Source organism: Meriones unguiculatus, chromosome 12 (genome assembly GCF_030254825.1).
Source record: "Meriones unguiculatus strain TT.TT164.6M chromosome 12, Bangor_MerUng_6.1, whole genome shotgun sequence".
Lineage (NCBI taxonomy): Eukaryota > Metazoa > Chordata > Mammalia > Rodentia > Muridae > Meriones > Meriones unguiculatus.
The window spans coordinates 11,353,302-11,375,812 of record NC_083360.1 but is presented as its reverse complement, the minus strand read 5'-3'; the positions used below and the strand labels follow the sequence as shown (position 1 = coordinate 11,375,812).

At 41.0% G+C, this 22,511-nt stretch overlaps 1 protein-coding gene across 2 annotated transcripts in view; it reads left to right on the top strand.

Moving 5' to 3' along the window:
• Nucleotides 1-22,511, top strand: part of Tbc1d19 (TBC1 domain family member 19) — a 133,026-nt gene that overhangs the window by 8,253 nt on the left and 102,262 nt on the right. For both annotated transcript variants that reach the window (XM_060365309.1, XM_060365310.1), the window contains exons 2-3: nucleotides 17,540-17,612; nucleotides 18,490-18,535. In XM_060365309.1, coding sequence (XP_060221292.1) covers nucleotides 17,540-17,612; nucleotides 18,490-18,535 — 119 coding nt within the window. The remainder of the gene's footprint in view (nucleotides 1-17,539; nucleotides 17,613-18,489; nucleotides 18,536-22,511) is intronic.

Sequence of the window (22,511 nt, the reverse complement as noted above, 5' to 3'; positions counted from 1 at the left end):
TAGTGATTGATGGAGTGGGCCCAGCTCGTTGTGGTGGTGCCACACCTGTGCTGTTGGTTCTGGGTTCTATAAAAAGCAAGCTGAAATTTTTTTCATACAAGTTTTTGACTTGCTTGGTTAGGGTTACACCAAGGTACTTTATGTCTTTTTTGGCTATTGTGAAGGGTGGGTTTCCTCAATTTTTTTCTCAGCCATTTTATCTTTTGTATACAGGAGGGCTACTGGTTTTTTGAGTTAATTTTGTAACCTGCCACTTTGCTGAAGGTGTTTATCAGCTGTAGGAGTTCCCTGGTAGAATTTTTGGGGTCTCTCAAATGTACTGTCATATCATCTGCAAATAGTGATAATTTGACTTCTTCCTTTCGAATTTGTATCCCCTTGATCTCCTTCAATTGTCTTATTGCTATAGCAAGGACTTCCAGAACTATGTTGAAGAAATATGGAGAGAGTGGGCAGCCTTGCCTTGTCCCAGACTTCAGTGGGATTGATTTAAGTTTCTCTCCGTTTAGTTTGATGTTGGCTATAGGCTTGCTCTATATTGCCTTTACTATGTTTAGATATGTGCCTTGTATCCCTGTTCTCTTCAAGACTTTAAACATGAATGGATGTTGGATTTTGTCAAATGCTTTTTCAGCATCTAAGGAGATTATCATGTGTTTTTCTTCTTTCAGTTTGTTAATATGGTGGATCACATTGGTGGATTTCCATATATTGAACCACCCCTGCATGCGTGGGATGAAGCCTACTTGGTCATAGTGGATGGTATCTTTGATGTGTTCTTGGATTCGGTTTGCAAGTATTTTGTTGAGTATTTTTGCATCAGTGTTTATAAGGGAAATTGGCCTGAAATTCCCTTTCTTTGTTGGTTCTTTGTGAGACTTAGGTACCAAGTTGACTGTGGCTTCATAGAATGAGTTTGGTAGTGTTCCTTCCATTTCTATTTTGTGGAATAGTTTGAAGAGAATTGGAGTTAGCTCTTCTTTGAAGGTCTGGTAGAATTCTGTGCTGAAATCATCTGGCCTTGGGCTTTTTTTTGGATGGAATACTTTTGATAAATGCTTCTATTTCCTTAGGGGATATAGGACTATTTAATTGATTGACCTGGTCTTGATTCAGCTTTGGTAAGTGGAATTGATCAAGAAAATCATCCATTTCATTTAGATTTTCAAATTTTGTAGCATATAGACTTTTGAAGGAAGTCCTAATGATTGTTTGGATTTCCTCAGTGTCTGTTGTTATGTCCCCCTTTTTATTTCTGATTTTGTTGATTTGGATAGTGTCCAACACACTTACGGACACCTGATATTTGACAAAGATGCCAAAACCATACAGTGGAAAAAAGATAGCATCTTCAACAAATGGTGCTGGTCTAACTGGATGTCTACATGTAGAAAAATGCAAATAGATTCATACTTATCACCCTGCACAAAACTAAAGTCCAAGTGGATCAAAGACCTCAACATAAAACCAGACACATTAAATCGGTTAGAAGAAAAAGTGGGAAAACCCTAGAACTCATTGGTGCAGGAGACAACTTCTTGAACAGAATACCAATAGCACAGGCTCTAAGAGCAACAATCAGTAAATGGGACCTCATGAAACCGAAGAACTTCTGTAAAGCAAAGGACACCATCCTCAATACAAAACAACTGCCTACAGATTGGGAAAGAATGTTCACCAACCCTCTATCTGACAGAGGGCAAATATCCAGTATATATAAAGAACTAAAGAAGTTGAAAAGCAACAAATCAAGTAATCCAATTAAAAAATGGGGAACAGAGCTAAACAGAGAATTCTTTTTCTTTTTTTTTTAATTTTTCATCAATTACACTTTATTCATTCTGCATCCCCCCATAAACCCCTCCCTCCTCCCCTCCCAATCTCACCCTCCCTCCTCCCTCTGCTTGCATGCCACTCCCCAAGTCCACTGATAGGGGAGGTTCTCCTCTCCTTTCTGATCTTAGTCTATCAGTTCACATCAAAAGTGGCTGCATTGTCCTCTACTATGGCAGCCCTACCAGGCCATAGTAGAGAATTCTTGATAGAGGAATATCAAATGGTAGAGAAACACTTAAAGAAATGCTCAACATCATTAGTCATCAGGGAAATGCAAATCAAAACAACCCTGAGATTTCATCTTTAACCCATCAGAATGGCCAAGATAAAAAACTCAAGTGACAACACATGCTGGAGAGGTTGTGGAGAAAGGGGTACCCTCTTCTACTGCTGGTGGGAATGTAAACCGGTACAACCACTCTGGAAATCAATCTGGCGCTTTCTCAGACAACTAGGAATAGCACTTCCTCAAGATCTAGCTAAACCACTCCTAGGCATATATCCAAAAGAGGCTCTAGTACACAATAAGGACATTTGCTCACCCATGTTTGTAGCAGCTTTATTTGTAATAGCCAGAAGCTGGAAACAACCCAGATGCCCCTCAACTGCAGATTGGGTGCAGAAATTGGGTGGTACATCTACATAATGGAATATTACTCAGCAATGAAAAACAAGGAAATCATGTAATTTGCAGGTAAATGGTGGGACCTGGAAAGGATCATCCTGAGTGAGCTATCCCAGAAGCAGAAAGACACACACGGTATATACTCACTCATATAGACATATAATATAAGATAAATCTACTAAAATCTGTACACCTAAAGAAACTAATAAGAGGGAGAACTCTGGCTAAAATGCTCAATCCTCACTCTGAAAGGCAAAGAGGATGGACACCAGAAGAAGAAGAAAACAGGAAACAAGTTAGGAGCCTCCCACAGAGGGCTTCTGAAAGGCTCTTCCCTGCAGACTATCAAAGCAGATGTTGAGACTTATGGCCAAACTTTGGGCAGGGAATCTTATGAAAGAAGTGGGAAATATTAGTAAGATCTGGAGAGGACAGGAGGTCCACAAGGAGAACAACAGAACCAAAACATTTGATTGAGCACAGGGGTCTTTTCTGAGACTCATACTCCAACCAAGTACCATGCATGGAGATAACCTAGAACCCCTGCACCGATGTAATCCATGGCAGTTCAGTGTCCAAGTGGGTTCCATAGTAATGGGAACAGGGACTGCTTCTGACATAAACTGATTGGCCTGCTCTTTGACCAGCTCCCCCTAAGAGGGGAGCAGCCTTACCAGGCCACAGAGGAAGACAATGCCGCCACTCCTGATGAGACCTAGCGGACTAAGATCAGAAGGAAGAAAAACAAACTCTCCCCTACCAGTGGACTTGGGGAGGGGAGTGTGTGGAGAAGGGGGAGGAAGGGAGGGATTGGGAGGGGAGGAGGGAGGGAACTAGAGGGGGGATACAAAGTAAATAAAGTATAATTAAAAATAAAAAAATAATTTTCAAATACAATTTCAATTAAAAAAAAAAAAGAAAGAAAGCTGAGCAAGCCATGGGGAACAAGCCAGTAAACTACCTGTGCATGGCCTCTGCATCAGCTCCTGAATTCCTGCCCTGTTTGAGTTCCTGGCCTGACTTTCTTCAGTGATGAACAGTGATATGGAAGTGTAACCCAAATAAACTCTTCTCTCAAGTTGCTTTTGGTCATGGTGTTTTATCACAGCTATTGTAACCCTAAGTGAAACCGTGGCCTGTTTTCAGTTTGGGAAATCATCTGCTGTCATCTTTTAAAATACCTGTTCTGCCACATGTTCCTGGTTTCCAGTTCCACAGTAGGACTCATGGCTAAATATGTCTTTAATGCATTCTTTGTAATTCACCTTTCCTCCTTTCTGTTCAGTTTAGAAATTTCCTTTGGACCTTCTAATTCATTCATCCTGTTTCGTGTTGTTTCTTATCTCTAATAAATCATCTAAGGAGTTCTTGTGCATGTATTTTATTTTTCAATTCTAACATTTCCAGGTGTTTTTAAATTTTATTGTTATTATTATTTTAGCTTTTCAAGACAGGGTTTCTCTGTGTAGCTTTGACTGTCCTAGACTTCCTCTGTAGACCATGCTGGCCTTGATCTCACAGAGACCCTCTTGTCTCTGCCTCCCTGAATGCTGGGAGTACAGGCATGTGCCACTGCCCCCGGCAGGTGGTTTTTAAAAAGGATGTATTTTTATTGTTTATCTATGTGTCTGAACGTGTCTGCCATATGTGTATGTGTGTTGCAGGCCATTGTGAGCCACTGGGCATGGCTTCTGGGAACTGAACTTAGGTCCTCTGACAGGGCGGTGAGTGCTCCTACCTGCTGAGCCTTGTCAACAGCCCGTTCAAGTGATCTTGTTTTTAAAGCCACTTCTGAGTTTGTTTTCTGGATTTTAATAATAATTTTTCCATGTGTGTGATTTTAGGTTCTGTGTCCTTCATAACTGTAAAGGTCCCTCTTCATTAAAACTGTTATCTAGTGATGCATGGAGCTCTTGGTAATTTTTTTCCTCTTCCTTTGTTCGGGTGATGTCAGTCAGATGCCTTTATTGAATGCTTTGCATTCTGTACTAATTAAAATACAGCCTCCAGGTGACAGCATCATTTGTTACCTTTCCCTCCATGAGTCAGTCTTGGGATTAGTTACCAACTTTAATGCCATTATGGAATGTGTTGAGTCAAGGCTGAGTTTTCTTAAGATAAGTCTTCCCTTGGTTCCTCCCCGCCTCCCCCCAGGTCTCTTAGGGTTCCAAGAAAGGATTTGATGTATTCTGTGGGTCCTCTACATTTGAGTCTCAAACTTTAATCTTTTTCCTCAGATTGCCAAAATACTTTCTCAGTGCTTTTTGGGTTGAGGTTTTTAGCTTTCTATCCCAGAGTCCCAGTTTCTTCAGGATAAAACCAGCCAAGTACTTAATACTTGGAAAGGCTCTACTTATTTCTCTGTGTGTCTTTAGCAGCCCTGCACGGCACTTTGTGCTAAGCTGGTTCTGATTCTCAAGCCCATGTCTTTCAGTTTAGCCTTCCAATCCCAAAGGAAGTGTAACTATTGTATAGCCAGTTCCTCTCTCAGGATTTTCTCTCCTTACTCTAATTCCTGTTTACTCAACAATTCTTATCTACTTTTAGGTAGGCTATAAAATGATTCCAGTCCCACCTTCCCACCCTCTTCCCCCTTTCACCCTTCTCTCCTCAGAAAAGGGGAGCCCCTACCCCCTAGTATCAGCTCACTGTCATACATCAAGTCTCATTAGGAACAAGAGCATCATCTTCCACTGAGGCAAGACAAGGCAGCCCAGCTAGAAGAAAAAGATCCAAAAGCTGGCAGCAACGTTCATATTAGAGACAACACCCACTCCAGTTGCTAGGGGACCCACATGAAGATCAAGCTGCTCATCAGCTACATATGTATAGGGGACCTCGGCCTAGTCCATCCATGCTCTTTGGTTGGTGCTTTAGTTTCTGAGGCCCCCATGGTCCTCAGTTAGTTGACTCTGTTGGTCTTCTTGTGGAAAACCTGTTATTTTTGAAGGTGCAAATGTGATAGACAGCATTTCTTCATCCAGTGTCCTTTGTTGTCTCAGTGTTCAGTGTGGTATTTTGCCCTTGATCCTTGAAACACTGACCCATTTATTCCTTTAATCAGCTTTGCTAATGTGTTTTTAAAAACTGATGAAATACTGTGTGTCTTTTACATTTAATTAGCATATTTTCATGCTGGTACTTCTGTACCATCTCAAGTTTTCTGTTTAGGTGTCCACAGAAATTACTAGAGCAACTTACAGAGAAAAATATAATTATGTAGATGTTTAAAAGCTAAATATAGATTTTTAAAGATTTTTCTTCTTGTAATCAAAATCATCTTTGGCATATATAATTAACCACCAATTGTGTTTTAGTATATCCTCTTATATAGTAAAGTGGTCATATTTTTGTTTTTTGAATATTCCCAAGTAACTGGCTTAGAGTTATTTTGAATGTTAGGATTGAGTTTTTCATTCATTCTCTAGACACTGGGGTAACAGTCTAATTCTAAATTGATGATCAGTGCCACATTGATATTGTTATTTTATTGTGCATTAAAATGGATGCAGTATAAAGCCCTGGGATGTTATTTTTATTCCATTAAACATATAATATGTCTTGTTATTCATTTTTAATTATAAGTAATAGAATTATAATAAGAAGGCCCCTGAAAGAAGATGAGCTTTGGAAAGAGAAATGATGTCATAGCTGTTGTCATGTCTAAAACCCCAGTATGTTTTGATATTAGTAAAAAAACTCATGAAATTTCACCTCAAATATATAGAATTCATATTAGTATGAAAGGTCCGAGCCATGATTAAAGCAAAATACGTTCTACCTTTTAAAAAAAATTTAACAAATTATCTGTATGTACGTGTGTCTGCCTGTGGGTAAGTGCTTGTGAATGCAGCTGCCTGTGGAGGCTAGAGGCATCCAATCTTTCTGGAGCTGTAGTTAAGGTACTTGTAACCTATCTGCTATGGGTGCTGGGAACTGAACTAGGATCATCTGGAAGAACAGTATGCATAGTCTCTTTTGGGGGGCATATTTTTAGGTAATATTTGGCATGTGCTTGGGGAAGATCTAGATTGGATTGTTACAGTTGATATACGAATTAGTAATTCAGGGTTTCTTATTTGTCCTCAACCAGGAAATTGTGCCATTCTTCTCTATTTTATGTTGACTTTTATTGTATCTTTACTTCTATAAAGTAAGATCACAAAGAAATGAATGATGGGATACAGAATTCCAAGAGAAGAAAGCTCTTGCCTGTATGCAATTTATACTTCAGGTACAAGGTATATATTACAATGTGAATTTGCCTTGTTAAAGTATTTCTTATGTTTTATGTCAGCACTGAGTTGCTTAGAAAATGTTGTGTAGGATCCCTGGATTAATAAGAGCTGAAGGGCTAAGGGGGAAGAGTGGCCACAAAAAGTAGAGTGAGAATGATTTTATAAAAGGGAAGAAGAGGTAACGGTGAGACTGAAGGTAGAGAAGAGAGTGTAGGTAGAAAAGTGGGTCAGCTTGGGGATGTCAGCAGAAGGCCTCCAGGGAAGGATCCATCTTCAGGTGAGAGAAACCAGAGCAGGGCTGAAATTATACAGCACATGTTGAGTGTAAGGCACAGTCAGCGATCAGGGCGCCAGACCTTCCAATCTGAAATTAACACTTATCCTAGCTACAGGGTGTTCCACTGGGACTGCTAGAATTACAGCAATGAGTCTGCACTACAGTGCAGATGGAAGCAGAAGCATCAGGAAATAATGGAGATACCCAATTCAACACGTTTACATTCAGCATCTCATTAGTGAGGATAATGGGCTCTTGAGAGGAATTAGACTAAGTCCAGATCAATTAAGCTAATGACAAGGATGTCTGGGAATTACTCTGGGAAAGGGCCATATTATTTTTAATAGAATGTCTCAGTTTCATTTTTTATGTCTTTAATTATGCTGTGAGATCTTTAAAAGTAAGGGAGAGTTCTTTTTATTTTTAAACTCAGCAACTGGCACATACAAAGAATTCAATTAATTATTGCAAGAACAATGCAGATGAATAGAACATCAATGCACTTAGAGGAAATGGCTGGAGAGTCAGGAACTCTTGTGTAGCACTCATGGTGGGAAGATGAAACCCAGTTACCAATTCTGGCACAATGAGAAGGCCAAGCTGTTTTCTTGTACAGGAACTTTCTAGATAAGTAGAAGTGCCTAAGTTGGGTGGGACTAGCTTTCAGGAAGTTCCTGAATGATGTCGATGATGGTGATGATAATGATGATTAACAACTACACAGGACATGAAGGTGTTGTTGAGGTAATTTCAAGAGGGGAACCACAGGATTTCTGTAAACACAGAGCATACCCCTTGCCTCTGATAATCAGGAGAGATAGATGAGAAGGGTGCTATAGTCTCTTCTTCGGCTTGTTTTTTCTTCCTACATTCTATGGGATCTCTGTGAAATGAACTCCACCAAACTGAACTCCACTGCACTCCCAACTGATTGCTCAGTTCACTCACCTCCACTGCACTGCACTGACATAGCTGAACTGTACCAACCTAACTCCACTCAGCTGGACTGCCTGAACTGCCCTGCACTGCCTCTCAACCGGCTCCCCACTGACGGCCAACTGACTGCCCTCAGCTCAGCTGGACTTCCTTTCCCTGTACTCTCCCTTAAGTCATCTCTCTTTCCTCTCTATTCTCCTGAGAGTTTGTTGTACCCTCTCTCAGACTCCTGTCAGAGCTTTCTCTCTGACTCATCACTTTGTCTGCCTCTCAGTTATATGTCACAGTCCTTCTACAAGCTGGCATTAACTCTGGAATCCCCATTGATAAGAATTTCCTCGCTGAACATCTACAAAGTTTGCTATGATGTGTGTGCAAAAGTTCACTGGAAAGTTTTGCAGTGGGTGAGGATATAAACTATCCATCTACATGGAAGTGGTTGAAGAAATTGTGATCTACTCAAATGATGGGATCTACGGAGCCAGATGCTATAAAACGTATCAAACAGAAGTTGGTGGGATTGGTGATTGTTTCTGTTTAATAGTTAAACTATGTAAGATTTTTAACTTAAATATAAAGAGGGAAGATGTAGAGAAATCTTAATCCAGCAACATGGCTACTCTGGCAAGGGACCACATCCAAAGATTTAGGTCTGTGTGATGCATTTGGAAATCAGACACACTACACACTTTTAATTCCTGTGGCTCAAATACAGACACACCCTTACCACACATCTTTAATCCCAAACATTGACATCTAATTGAGGGATAGATTAAGTGACATCAGAGAAATATTTGACAGAATAGGATATCTCCAACTTTCACTGCACGGGTGATTTGAGAGAGCATGAGAGGCAGTTGAGTTGAGGTCAGTCAATTGTCAAGAGTTGGGAGTTAGTTGAAAGGCAGTGAAGTGGCGTTGAGTTAGTGGCAGTTCATTTGGTAGAGTTGAGAGGCAGTTTTTACTAGGACAGTTTTACAGAGACAGGTTGTGAGAGACCAAGCTAGACACAGGTGAAGACAGAATGAGCTAGAGAATGAGGAGACAGAGATTAGAACAGATTGCTAGAGTTACTTTGAGGCCAAGCAGAGCAATTTAGGCAGAAGTGAGAGAAGCCAGTTTGAATCAGTCATCTTGGGAAGGAGTTTGAGCCAGAAAAGGTGAGTTGAACCACCTAGCCGGAATTCAGAAAGAGCTAGAAAGGGTGAGCTTATTCAGCAGTACGCCTCCAAGATGACAGTTACATCAGGTGAATAAAATATACTTTCATCTGTTCATTATTTGTAGTTTTTTGGGCTATTTCCACCTTTGGGCTGTTGAGAATAACAGGGGTGTCAAGCGTCTTATTTGCTTCCCTGCTTTGAGTTTCTTGCGATGTACCAGAAGTAGAATTCCTGGATCACGGTAATCATGTGCTCCATTGTAAAGAAACCACCGTACTCTATTTCAATTGTTTTCACTTCAATCTAATGGGGAATCAATACTTATAATTTATGTAGGTCCTCCCAGAGTTGGATGAGAAGGAAGAAGGAACCTGAGATTGAAAGGTTGAGAAGCAGTGTTCTGAAAGAATGTGTTCTATAGGTCAGTTAGGAAGCCACAGCAGTGGCAGACAGGTCAGAGGAGAGCTGCTCACAGAATGCCATTGAGCTCAAACTGGGATACAAAAGAATTTGAGGAAGCTTGAAATAGATGTGGCCTCAAGGAAAGCAAATTCAGAGATGACAAAATAGCTATTATTAAAGAGCTGTCACCAAAAGGGATCAAACTTTTCTGTGGCCTGAGGGTGGAGGGGTGAGGGGTGGCGCGTTTTAAGTAAGTAAATGCTGCCTGGCATTACCTCAGAGCAGGAATGTAAGGTAAGTTAAGGTGGGAATGAAAACCGTAGCTAAGCTGGAAAGCTAGTCCAGCTTCCACGTCGGATTCTCTCAGGCAGATCAGCACTTGGAGAGGGCAGTGGCCTTTAGGGGGTTAATAGCACAACAGAGCTGCTTGTAGTCCCTTCTCTCCTAAATTTCTACGATCTTCAGGCATAGCTGCATACCTAGAGTCCAGCATTGGTGGTATGACTGTAGTGAGAAGGGGAGGTGATGGGCCCCCATCAAGCAAAGGTTCATGGGAGCCCTTTCAGTGGTCCCTGCTCTAAGTGCTCTGCTTTTCTTTCCCAGAGCATGTGCCCTTAGCCTCCCTCCCTCTGAAGCTGCTCCTTCAGCCGCTTTGCTCCTCCAGTTTCCTTTACTCACTGAATTCAGAAGTTTAAGAGTGCTCATAGCCAAGGCTTTGAATTTAGAACTGTTCTAGCGGGAGTGAAAACTGCGCGTGTGCACACCTGTGCATTGGTAAGAGCACATGTTTTAGACATGTAGAAGAATGATGTTCCCATCAGCACGAAAGCATGAAGAGTGTACAGAATTAAGACTCTTGAGTTTCCTTCCTACTGTTTTGCAAGAGGAGTATATTTTAGTTCCTGTTGTGAGCTAAAGGTATTGGGTTTAAGAAAGCCTCAAGTTTTGGCTGTAGATTTTCCAAAGGCGTCTTTCTCCAAGAGTCATAACTTTTTCCATGAATATCTGTTACAGATATCTAGTACATTATTATCTAGGCATATCTTGTATTTTATAATATAACTTTAATTTATATTGAACTACAAAGCCTAAAAATTACTTTGATAATTTTCTACTCAGTTTTCATAATAACTTTGTTTAGCTTCTTTTCTTTGTTAAATAAAGAAGAAACAAATGCAGAGATGTTAAATGGATTAATCAAATTAATAAGTAAGTCTGGGAGATAATTTCAGCTCTCTGGTGCCAAACCCATGCTCATGCCATCCTGAGTGCTTTCTAAACTGTGCTCTATTATATCCAGGCCTAAAATAGATAATTAAACAACTGTATTATATTAAATAACCCTTCAATCTGATTAAGCACCAGAAATTCAGTAATAGCCTGCACTGCTTCAGTACATATCTGTGCTTACATGTGTTTGTGCCTGATCCATCACACAAGTGAGGATGCAGCTGCAGCTGCTGTGCAGAGCAGGGTATTGGCCAGGGAAAGCATGCATGCACATGCTCACCAGGTTGATACTGTACCATGCTGTTGAGGTGCAATGCACGAAGTGGAAGGAATGTCATGCACACAATTGAGCAGTTGGGTTAAAAGCTACACTCAGATTTCTTTGTTAGTGATAAGGGAGTTTTGGATTTATCCTAAAAATAAAAATGTTTAACTACTCTGTCAATTTTCTGCATCGATTTAGCTTGGGAGTGTGATTAGATTGTTAGGAAATTTATTAGTAATAGGAATATTTCTCTGTGAATCATTGAGCCATCAAAAGAAAATACAGAAATAAGATACTAAAAGTGTATGTATCAGAGTAAAGCTGCATCTTTTAAACGGATTGAATTGGTGAGAAAAGGCTCATTCTCAATGTGTAGTAATGCTACCTTTAATGTGGTATATATAGCAGTATTCCTAAAGTGTTTGGAGTGAGCTTTCTCAGAGGCTCGTGCTACCGAGTCATGCCAGAACCGTGCCACAGTAGCATGTGGCGCTCCTGTTACTGCCCTGCTCTGTTTACTGGTGTGTGTGGTGCCTGTGCCTTTGGTGAGGCAATAGTCCTTAGCTACATCCTCAGGTACCCTGTCCTGGTTTCGATGCTCTATTTTCTAAGATTTGTAACAATTTGAAAGGTTAGTGAATTTGGTTTGTGCCATGTCCAAACCAGCAGGGCTCAGGGAGTGGACCTCATTGGGGCAGTGAAGAGATGAATAAAAGACAGACAGGCAGATAGACAGACACATGGGCAGAAAGCTGGGATCCAGTGGTCTGGGCTTTCTGCTAGAGAAACCCCAGGCCCTGTCCCTGTTCCCGTCCTCACCCCACACTCCCAAGTGCTCATTATTATAGAGTTGAACAAAGAGGCGGGGCTATTGAGTACAGATAATCAAGGGGGCAGGGTTTATGGTCTATTACGGAACCAAGGAGGCAGGTTTATCTAGTCTTAGGGAAGTAGTCTTCAGACAGTCAGTGTCCTAGAAGAAAGCTATGGTGAATATTTTCTGCCCATTCTGTTGTCTCTCTCTGGACCAGAATGGAAGGATTCGCCTTCCATGGAAGGCTGGGCTATTCCTCTATGGATCTGAGGCTCTGGAGTCTTTGTCATGGCTGTGCTCATGTCAGCAGTACATATTCACTCAGGATTTCACTCACTCAGGCTTTCCTTGCTCCCTACAGGGTTGCATTTATTATAAAAAGTCTATCAAGGAGGTCTTGAAATAGTGAAAATGTTCAGAAACAATAACAAGCTTTTCTCTTCAAATTCTGTAAATGGTACTGTATGAATCATTTCCAAATACAAACCAGAGAAGGGAAAGAAAAACAAGAGAAGTTAAATTTCCATTTGCCTCTGTCATTGTAAATAATGAGCCGGAGGTTTTACGGCTTTTAAAATACTCCTGGGGATAATGGACTGGAAGTCACTCTGCTCACTTAAAAATAATTTTATAAAGTTCCTTATTTATTTGAGGATAAAATTGGCTAAAAAGAGTAGAACATGGTTTGGTCAAATATAATTTTTCAAGCAGCAATTAATGCCAGAGGATGCAGAAAGGGAGACCTGGCCTTGTCCTTTGGTTGATCATCTACTCAGGAAGATAAATGAGATGAATGCTTCATTGTAGTCTCTGTACTGTCACAGAGGACATGGCATTCTGTCTTTGTTAGGGGACGGGAAGGAGGGTAAAAGTTACTATGTATTTGTGTGAGGGACCATTTGTTTCCAAGGAAATCACATGAACAAAAGTTTGGAGACCTTGAGATTTCCAGCTGTGGGACCATGGTTTCCTCTGACTATGAGTACCATGCTGAGAACCTGAGGGGGTTATTAGCCTGGTCGAATAACATTAGCAGCATATCTATAGGAATAAGTAGATTTGCATTGTAAAGGGCTACTTATGCCTGTTGAAAATGTCAAGCTCCTTTGTATGACTGGAGAGACACAGCCAGGAAAGACATATTTTAGGAAGAAAGCAGTAGAGGGCAGATTGGAAAAGGGAGATGTTGGTTGGTTGGTTGGTTCGTTCATTCATTCATTCTTTTTTTTCATTCAATAATTGTGTATCTACTATGTGAAAATACCTATTTTAGGCATAATGATAGCTTCTTTAGGGGAGCTTGCTGTTAAATGATGAGACATGTAATTTACCAATAAATATAGTAAATGAATTAATTGATGGTATGCTAGGGGCTAGTGAATGCTAATAAAGAAGAAAAAGTAAAGGAGCTTGGGCTGGGGAGAGCTTTGTCGTTAAGAGCACTTACTCTTTCAGAGGACCTGAATTTGGTTCCCAGCACCCATGATGAGTGCTTACCACTGTCTGTAATTCCCATGCTGGGGATCTGACACCCTCTTCTTACATAATCTGATAGGCCTGTTCTTTGATCACCTCCTCCTGAGGGGAGAGCAGCCTTACCAGGCCACAGAAGATGACAATGTAGCCATTCCTGATGGGATCTGATAGATTAAGTTCAAAGGAAGGAGAGGAGGACCTCCCCTATCAGTAGACTTGGGAGGGGCAATCGAGAAGAAGGGGGAGGGAGGGTAGGGTGGGGAAGGAGGGTGGGGCTGGGAGGGGAGGAGAAAGGGGCTTATAAGGGGATACAAAGTGAATAAACTGTAATTAATAAAAAATAAAAAATAAAAAAAGGACTAGACTTAGAATGGAGAAAAGCAGTGTACTGGAAAACATGTTTATTTTTTCTTTCATTTTAAAGCTTTTTCATACAAACAATTGACCAGGCTATAATGCGTGGTTTGAAGGTGAAAGATATTTGTAATAAGTACCATGGAAGCAGATCAGTTGTTACAGCCAGACCCCTCCATGCTCCTCCTTGGAACTGCAGGTCAGTTTCTCCCTGGCAACCTGATGTTTGTGCTAACGATCTTACTGCATATGTGTATCTCCTAGTATAGCTTAGTCTTGCCAGTTAAAAATCGAATGCCTCCATTCTTCAGTTGAGGGGCATCTGGGCTGTTTCCAGCTTCTGGCTATTACAAATAAAGCTGCTACAAACATGGTTGAGCAAATACCCTTATTGTGTACTTGAGCCTCTTTTGGGTATATGCTTAGGAGTGGTATGGCTGGATCTTGAGGAAGTGCTATTCCTAGTTGTCTGAGAAAGCGCCAGATTGATTTCCAGAGTGGTTTTACAAGTTTACATTCCCACCAGCAGTGGAGGATGGTACATCTACACAATGGAGTATTACTCAGCAATGAAAAATAAGGAAATCATGAAATTTGCAGGTAAATGGTGGGACCTGGAAAAGATCATCCTGAGTGAGCTGTCCCAGAAGCAGAAAGACACACACAGTATGTATTCACTCATATAGACATATAACATAGGATAAACCTACTAAAATCTGTACATCTAAAGAAACTAATCAAGAGAGAGGACCCTGACTAAAATGTTCAATCCCCATCCTGAAAGGCAAAGAGAATGGACATCAAAAGAAGAAGAAAACAGGAAACAACCTAGGAACCTGCCACAGAGGGTCTCTGAAAGGCTCTGCCCTGCAGACTATCAAAGCAGACGCTGAGACTTATGGCCAACTGTTGGGCAGAGTGTATGGACTCTTATGTAAGAAGTGGGAAATAGTAAGATCTGGAGAGGACAGGAACCCTACAAGGAGAGCAACAGAACCAGAAAATTTGAACACAGGGGTCTTTCCAGAGACTGATACTCCAACCTAGTACCAGGCATGGAGATAACCTAAGACCCCTGCACAGATGTAGCCCATGGCAGTTTAGTGTCCAAGTAGGTTACATAGTAATGGGAAGAGGGACTGCCTCTGACATAATCTGATTGGCCTGTTCTTTGATCATCTCCCCCTGAGGGGGGAGCAGCCTTAGCAGGCCACAGAAGAAGACAATGCAGCCACTCCTGATGAGACCTGATACACTAAGATCAGAAGGAAGGAGAGGAGGACCTCCCCTACCAGTGGACTTGGGGAGGGGCATGAGTGAAGAAGGGGGAGGGAGGGTGAGATTGAGAGGGGAGGAGGGAGGGACTATGGGAGATACAAAATGAATAAAGTGTAATTAATAAAATAAAATCGAATGCCTTCTACTATTTTAAAATATAGGTTTATTTATTTCTGTGTGTGGTATATATGTATATGTGTGTGTGCTCAGGTGTGTGTGCACATGTGTTCATGTGTGTGGCTGCCAGAGGTTGTTGCTGGTGTCTTCCCCAGTCATTCTTGTCTTTGTATACCGAAGCAGGGTCTTTCACATGAACCTGGATCTCGCTAATTTGGCTACTCTAGTGAGCTACCTTGCTCTGGGATCCCCAGTCATTGACTATGGAGTCTTGGAAATATGAGCAGGCCTCCATTTCTGCCTCGCATCTATGTGAGTGCTGGGGATCCCGTGTTTTGTCTTCATATTCTCACAGCAAGCACTATTCACTGAATCTTCTTTCCAGCCTTTCTTCCTTTCTTTTTCAGGATGCTTCATCAGCCAAGGGCTGAACCGTTTATCTTAGCACTTCTCATAGCCTGGACTTTACTAACTGTAAACTCATACTGCAGCTCACTATGTTCTGCCCTCTACATGTTTGTCAGCTGGACCCCAGGCTTCGGCAGACTCGGGTGTCATGTTTTGGCACAGCTGTTGGCAATAGGGTGTCCTTTCATTGATCAGCATACACTATCTAGGTGTCTCTTCTACAGACTTAATATCTGTGTCTGATCAATGCCTAGAGTCAGCAATTCACTGGGCTGCAAATGTGGTATTCTAACTGGATATGTTTTACTTATTAGCTGTAATGGTTTAATTTTTATGTGTATAAATTTTTACCCAAATGTATATTCGTGCACCATATGTATGCCTGGTGCCCGTGGAGGCTACAGGACATCAGAACTCCTCCAGCTGGAGTTGCACAGTTGTGAGCTGCCATGTAGTGCTGGCAGCTGAGCTCAGGTCCTTTGTAAGAGCAGCACGTGTTCTTACAAAGGTAAGTGGTGAGCGCTTGCTCCAGCTCCTAAGCTGAAATACTTATATTAATCAAAATTTCACTTTTGCTGTTTGGTTCTCACTTGTAAAGTTCTTATTAGAAAGACAGGATAAATGTGTTTCTGTTGTTTACCTATTTGTTTATCTATTTGATATGTGTTTCTGTTATTTCTCTATCATACACAACTTGATTACTCTATCCATGTTTCTCACTTTAGTGTGCTCTTATTACAAAAGGAGGCCTTGGTTATACTGGTCCAGTTTTTTTATATTTTACACTGGAATAGGACAAACCACTCCAGACTTTAGGTCCTGTTCTATAGTAGGCTCATTAAGTGTTCTAGAGCATAGTTGTTGGCTAGTTGGGGGTTCTTGTTTTCCCCACACAGGATAGGTACCCCTGATTGCTTGGCTTCTTCCCACACAAGTGCTGACACTGTACAGGTTGCATGGCTGTTAAGTAGTTACAACCATTTGTATTTTGGGTTTGTGATATACATCACCTAGCTTTTTTTTTCCTGGAATTTTGGTGTTTTTTTAAAATTAGGTGGTCTATTTCTATGTGGTAATAAATGAGATTTTTAAAAAGTCTTCAGAGAGAGATGATGCAGAAGTTAAGAGGGGTAGACTGTACTTGAGAGAATTTTGTCCTAGCAGCCATGTTGGGCAGCTCACAACTTCCTGCAATTCCAGCTGCAGGGAGGTCTGACGCCTATGGTTTCTACAGGTGCCTACACTCTATGCACATACTCCTGCACAGACGAGGACTACCTACAGAACCACAGTAATCCTAAACATAGTCCATGTAATGAATGTACCTCCTCAAAATGCTCACTGACCCAGCCTTCTCCTTCAGGGGGAGAGCTTGAGCCGTGGAAGAGGAAAGTGCAGTCAGAATAGCTAAATTTGAAATTTCTGACCTAGAAGATCTGGTGGGTGGCAGTTTCCCTGCAGAATATTTAAAGTTTAAGGAAGGGAGCAAGGTAGATGGGAAGAAGAGCAATATTTGATTTTGTAGGTTTGAAATGAGCATAAAATACCATGAAGTAATGGAAATATTTTGTCAAGAACTGTGTATCTAGAGTTTCTCAGAGCTGTGTCATGAATCCCTAGCACCTTGAGGATAATCAACTCCATCACAAGTAGGGAAAAATGTTATAAAAACTTTAGTGTGGAGTACAAAGCATTTATCTGAGGATGAAAGAGACGCTAGTAATCAGCACTAATAAATTAAGAGTTTTATAAATAGGCACCACACATATGTTCATTGATCAGCAACCCAAACTGAAAGCCACTGTCCAGATTCACATCACATCAACAGATAGGGTACTGTGGTGTCTGGGTGTGGGTGCCAAGGCCTTTGGATATATGAGAAAAGATTGAGCGCATTTCTATTTGGGACTACAGCTGAACATTCTCCGTATTCATAAGCTGTATATCTTGTATTTTGCATAGGCTGGTATGCTATCATGAATGTAGATGAGCAGGCCTTCTCTGTGGGGGGCCAGTCCAGAGGGTCTAAGCTGCCACAACCTCTAAGGCCACTGCATGTGAGCTCAAGTGATATAATTCTTCTTCTGTTTCTCTTTCTTCTTCCCCTCCCCAAAATCTAGACTTGCCTTCAGAGACCTGAGATCAGACTTGAATCACTCAAAGAAGATATTAAAGAATTCTTTAAAATATCAGGTTTGTAAAGTTCTCCCCTTACTTTTAATTATTCCCAGACTTTGAGCTACTTCTTTAAAACTGATGTAACTTGGTTGAGAGGTCTCTGTATGGAGAGGATTAGAATCCACACATTTTAATAAAATTGTGCAAATACTCAAGGACACTAAAAACGACTGCTTTGCAGTCAAAATATGTCCCTACTCAAAATATGTCTCAAGACTGGCAAATATGTTTTTATTTAAGTAGCTTGTTTTTTTACTTCCTGCTATGGCTCTCCTACATTATTTTTATATGCTTTCAAAATAACAAAAAACAAAAACAAACAAAAACCCAAATCAAAACCAAAAAGAACATCTTAATTTTTGTACATGGAGGAACCTGGCATCAGTGCTAGCATATGGGAGCTGGAGGACTAAATGGTAGCTCCTCAGAATACTCTGCTTGTTGGTCAGGAGTTCAAAGACATTTGCGTTCATTTAGTATTTTGACAGTGGAAGAAGACATTGCTCTCAACGTGAGAAAATGATTCACGTTTTACTTACATAGTTATGGTTAGCAAAATTCTGTCACAAATAACTATGATGCCAACATTTCAGTGAGTTAAATTTTATTAAGTTGGGACTAGAGAGCTAACTCAACAATTAAGAGGACTGCCTACTCCTCCAAGAGACCCTGGTTCGGTTTCCAGCATACTCAGGTCAGCCCACAACCCCTATAATTCTAGTTCCAGATGATCTGGTGATCTCTTCTGAGATTCACAGGCTCCTGCGTGAATTTTGGTGCACATGTATTCATTCAGGCATACACACACATAAAATAAATAAATTTTAAGAAGGTAAAAAGTTACTGTGTTGCTTATGAAACTAATATTTATTTTTTTAAAACTTAAAAACAGGTTGGGAGAAGAAACTTCAGAATGCTGTTTATAGTGAACTGAATGTGTGAGTTTTTTCCATCTATTTTGTTTAACTATATTTACTTTGTATGTAGTAAAATTAGTATTTCTGTCTATTCATATGCTCTCACTTGTCATTAGTGTTCTTACAGGGTTTCAAGTAAGTTAATGTCACAAATCACTACAATCTAATCTGAAAATGAGTGATGAATAGTTGGTGCTTTTCCATAGTGCCAGGTTTGTATATTGAGAATGTATTAATCCAGTGTAATTAGGTAATGGGATATTTCTTATAATACTCATATTCTTTTTATTGTCGAATTATTATACTGCTTTCTGTTATTGCTGACTGACATAATTTCTAAACATAATTTCTTTTTCTTTGTAAGATTATTATTTTTACTAAGAACCTAATGTTTTTATTTATCTTGATTTGCCATCAGTGTTTATTAAAGTGTATAGTTGCTTTCAAAAAATATAGCTCTAGACTGTTAGCTTTGTGGTTTATTAAACATACATTGTTTATTCGCACATTATTTGTGGAGTGTTCACTGTGTGCCCGTGGGATGAGAAGCACTCATGGTGTAGGATAGAAAACTAAGCACGTGTCCTGCTCTCATGACATGTATAAACAGGTCAGTAAGTTTCTGGGTCTCCGATTTTGTTTTACCACTTGATCTGTCTCCAGCATTCTCTAGTTTTTAACACTCCCATTTCCCACATTCTCTGCCCAACCTATTGTTAACTGGGAAATGAGATAGCCTCGTGTAACCAGCTTGTTTGTGAGGTAGGCTCAGATGAAGACCTGTGGATTTATACTTAGTTCCTTTTCAATTGTTGTGAAGAAACTCCGTGACCAAGTCAACTCACAAAAGAAATCATTTAATTGGGGGCTAGCTTACAGTTTTAGAGGGTGAGACCATGACCATCTTGGTGGGGAGGAAGACAGCAGGAGCAGTAGTAGAGAGTCTACATCTGATGCATAGCCCAAGGCAGAGAGATGAGACGGAACCAGTGTGGGCTTTTGAGTCCTCAGAGCCGAACTCCCCCCGACACCCCAGTGCTGCCCCTCTTCCAACAAGGGCACATCTCTCAAGTCTTTGCACACAGTTCCAAAAACTGGGAACTCAACATTCAAATAAATGAGCCAGTGGGGACTTTTCTTATTCAAACCACCACATACATTTTTTTATATAATTTTTTTATTTTTTATATTAATTACAGTTTATTTACTTTGTGTCAAAGCTGTAGCCCCTCCCTTTTTCCCTCTCAATCCCACCCTCCCTCCCTCATCTCCTCCTTGCCCCTCTCTAAGTCCACTTATAAGGGAGGTCCTCCTCCCCTTCCATCTGACCCTAGCTTATCAAGTCTCACCAGGAGTGGCTACATTGTCCTCCTCTGTGGACTGACTAGGCTGCTCCTCCCATGATGGGGTGGAGGCAGTCAAGGAGCTAGCCATAGAGTTCATGCCAGAGACGGTCCCTGTTCCCCTTACTAGGGTACCCACTTGGATACTGAGCTGCCATGGGCTACATCCAAGCAGGAGTTCTAGGTTATAGCCATACATGGTCCCTGGTTGGAGAATCAGTCTCAGACAAGCTCCTGTGCCCAGATATATTTGGTCCTTGTGGAGCTCCTGTTCTCTCCAGGTTTTACCAAGTCTCTCTGTTTTCATATGATTCCCTGTACTCTGCCCAAAGTTTGGTTATGAGTCTCAGCATCTGCTTTGATACACTGCTATATAGAGTCTTTCAGAAGCCCTCTATGGTAGGCTTTTATTCTGCTTCTCATTTTCTCCTACTTTCAATGTCCATCCTAGTTGTCTTTCTAAGTAAGGTTTGATCTTCTTACCCTGAGTCCTCCTTCTTGTTTAGCTTCTTTAGGTGCACAGATTTTAGTATGTTTATGCTGTCTTATCTTATAGGTCTATTATCCACTTATAAGTGAATATATACCATGTGTGTCTTTCTGCTTCTGGGATTCCTCACTCAGGATGATCTTTTCTAGGTCCCACCATTTGCCTGCAAACTTCATGATTTCCTTGTTTTTAATTGCTGAGTAGTATTCCATTTTGTAAATGCACCACAATTTCTGTATCCATTCCTCTGTTGAGGGACATCTGGGTTGTTTCCAGGTTCTGGCTATTACAAATAAAACTGCTACAAACATGGTTGAACAAATGTCCTTGTTGTGTACTTGAGCATCTTTTGGATATATGCCTAGGAGAACCACACACATTTTTAAAATTAGATTTTTTTTTTTCTTTTTTAAAAAATTATTTTTTTGCTCAATCCCTATCCAGAAAGGCAAAGAGGATGGACATCAGAAGGAGAAAAGAGGGAACAAGTCAGGAGCCTGACACAGAGGACCTCTGAAAGGCTCTGCCCTGTAGACTATCAATGCAGATGCTGAGACTTATGGCCAACCTTTGGGCAGAGTGCAGGGAATCTCATGAAAGAAGGGGGAACAGTAAGATCTGGAGAGGACAGGAACAAGGAGAACAACAGAACCAAAAAATCTGAGCACAGGGGTCTTTCCTGTGACTGATACTCCAACCAAGGAACATGCATGGAGATAACCTAAGACCCCTGCACAGGTGTTCACCATGGCAGGTCAGTATCCAAGTGGGTTCCATTGTAATAGGAACAGGGACTGTCTCTAACATGAACTGATTGGCCTGCTCTTTAATTACCTCCCCCTAATGGGGGAGCAGCCTTACCAGGCCACAGAAGAAGGCAATGCAGCCACTCCTGAAGAGACCTAATTGACTAGGATCAGAAGGAAGGAAAAGAAGACCTCCCCTATCAGTGGACTTGGGGAGGGGCATGCATGCAGAAGGTGGAGGAAGGGAGGGATTGGGACTGGAGGAGGGAGGGAATCAAGGGGAATACAAAGTGAATAAAGTGTAATTAATAAAGAATTTTTAAAAATCTTATTTAATTAAAAAAACCTTTTGGTCTCTCATTTCCCCCTTTCCCATGATCATTTGAAGACCTAATCTTGGGTCTTTTCTTGTATCCTATAGATTTACCTTTTTATAATGGGATCTGAGTACCATTAGTGTATTGCTCCCAAACATTTTTTTCAAGAGAGCCATCAAGCAATTTAAAATACAAGTCCCAAAGATAAAAATCAAAATGAGTAGGGGTCCCTTCAGGGTGGATATAGGGGTAGTAAGCCAAAGAGAACTATTATCCTTTTTCTTTAGTATCTTTCTAGGCTTTTAGCCCAGTTGCTGAAATATTAGTTCCCATTTCAGCTAAGCAGGTGCCCAAGATAATAGCTAATGCCAGGGAGTCAGCCCCTTTTGACTTAGCATTTCAGCCTGCTAGGTGGGATTTGGGCAAAGATCCATCTTCTGGAGCTTCTTCAGTTCTGACAGTTGGACCGTTGGCATCAGGGGCTAGAGAGGCTAAAATGCCAGTCAAAGGCTAGGCAAAGGGGCAGTCCTCAGAAGTGTCTGGTTAGTTGATCCACCCGAAGAGGCAGGGAGCAATCATGTCAGCTTCCAGGAAGTCCAGATTTCAGCTTGCAGTCCATAGCTGATCCCAGAACAGAGTCAAACAGGTGAAAATCTGCTAAGACAAGTTTAGACTGGAGACAGAAGTTAAAATTTGTCTATTAAATGGGAAAAGTGAGGAATCCCAAGACCAGGGAAAAACTCATCTGGGGTCTGTTTGAGCTATGCCAGATCCAGGTCACATAACTTTTTCATTTCCTGAAACTCATATGAATTTTTAGTACACAAAAGGAAATATATAATTAAAAAAAAAAAAAAAACTCAGAAAAGGCTCTTCAAATGACCATGGGAAAGGGGGAAATGAGAGACCAAAAGATTAAAAATCAGCAGTTATTATTAAAGTTTAAGGCTTGAACTCAGGCTAGCTGGGTGGAGAAGTCCAGTAATGCCCTGAGGGGAAGAACCCGCCTTGCTGCGTTCCTTCCCCACCCACTAGAGATACAATTGCTAGGAAACTGGCCCATCCCTCTAGGGAGGGACAGCAGATCATTAATGGTTTGGG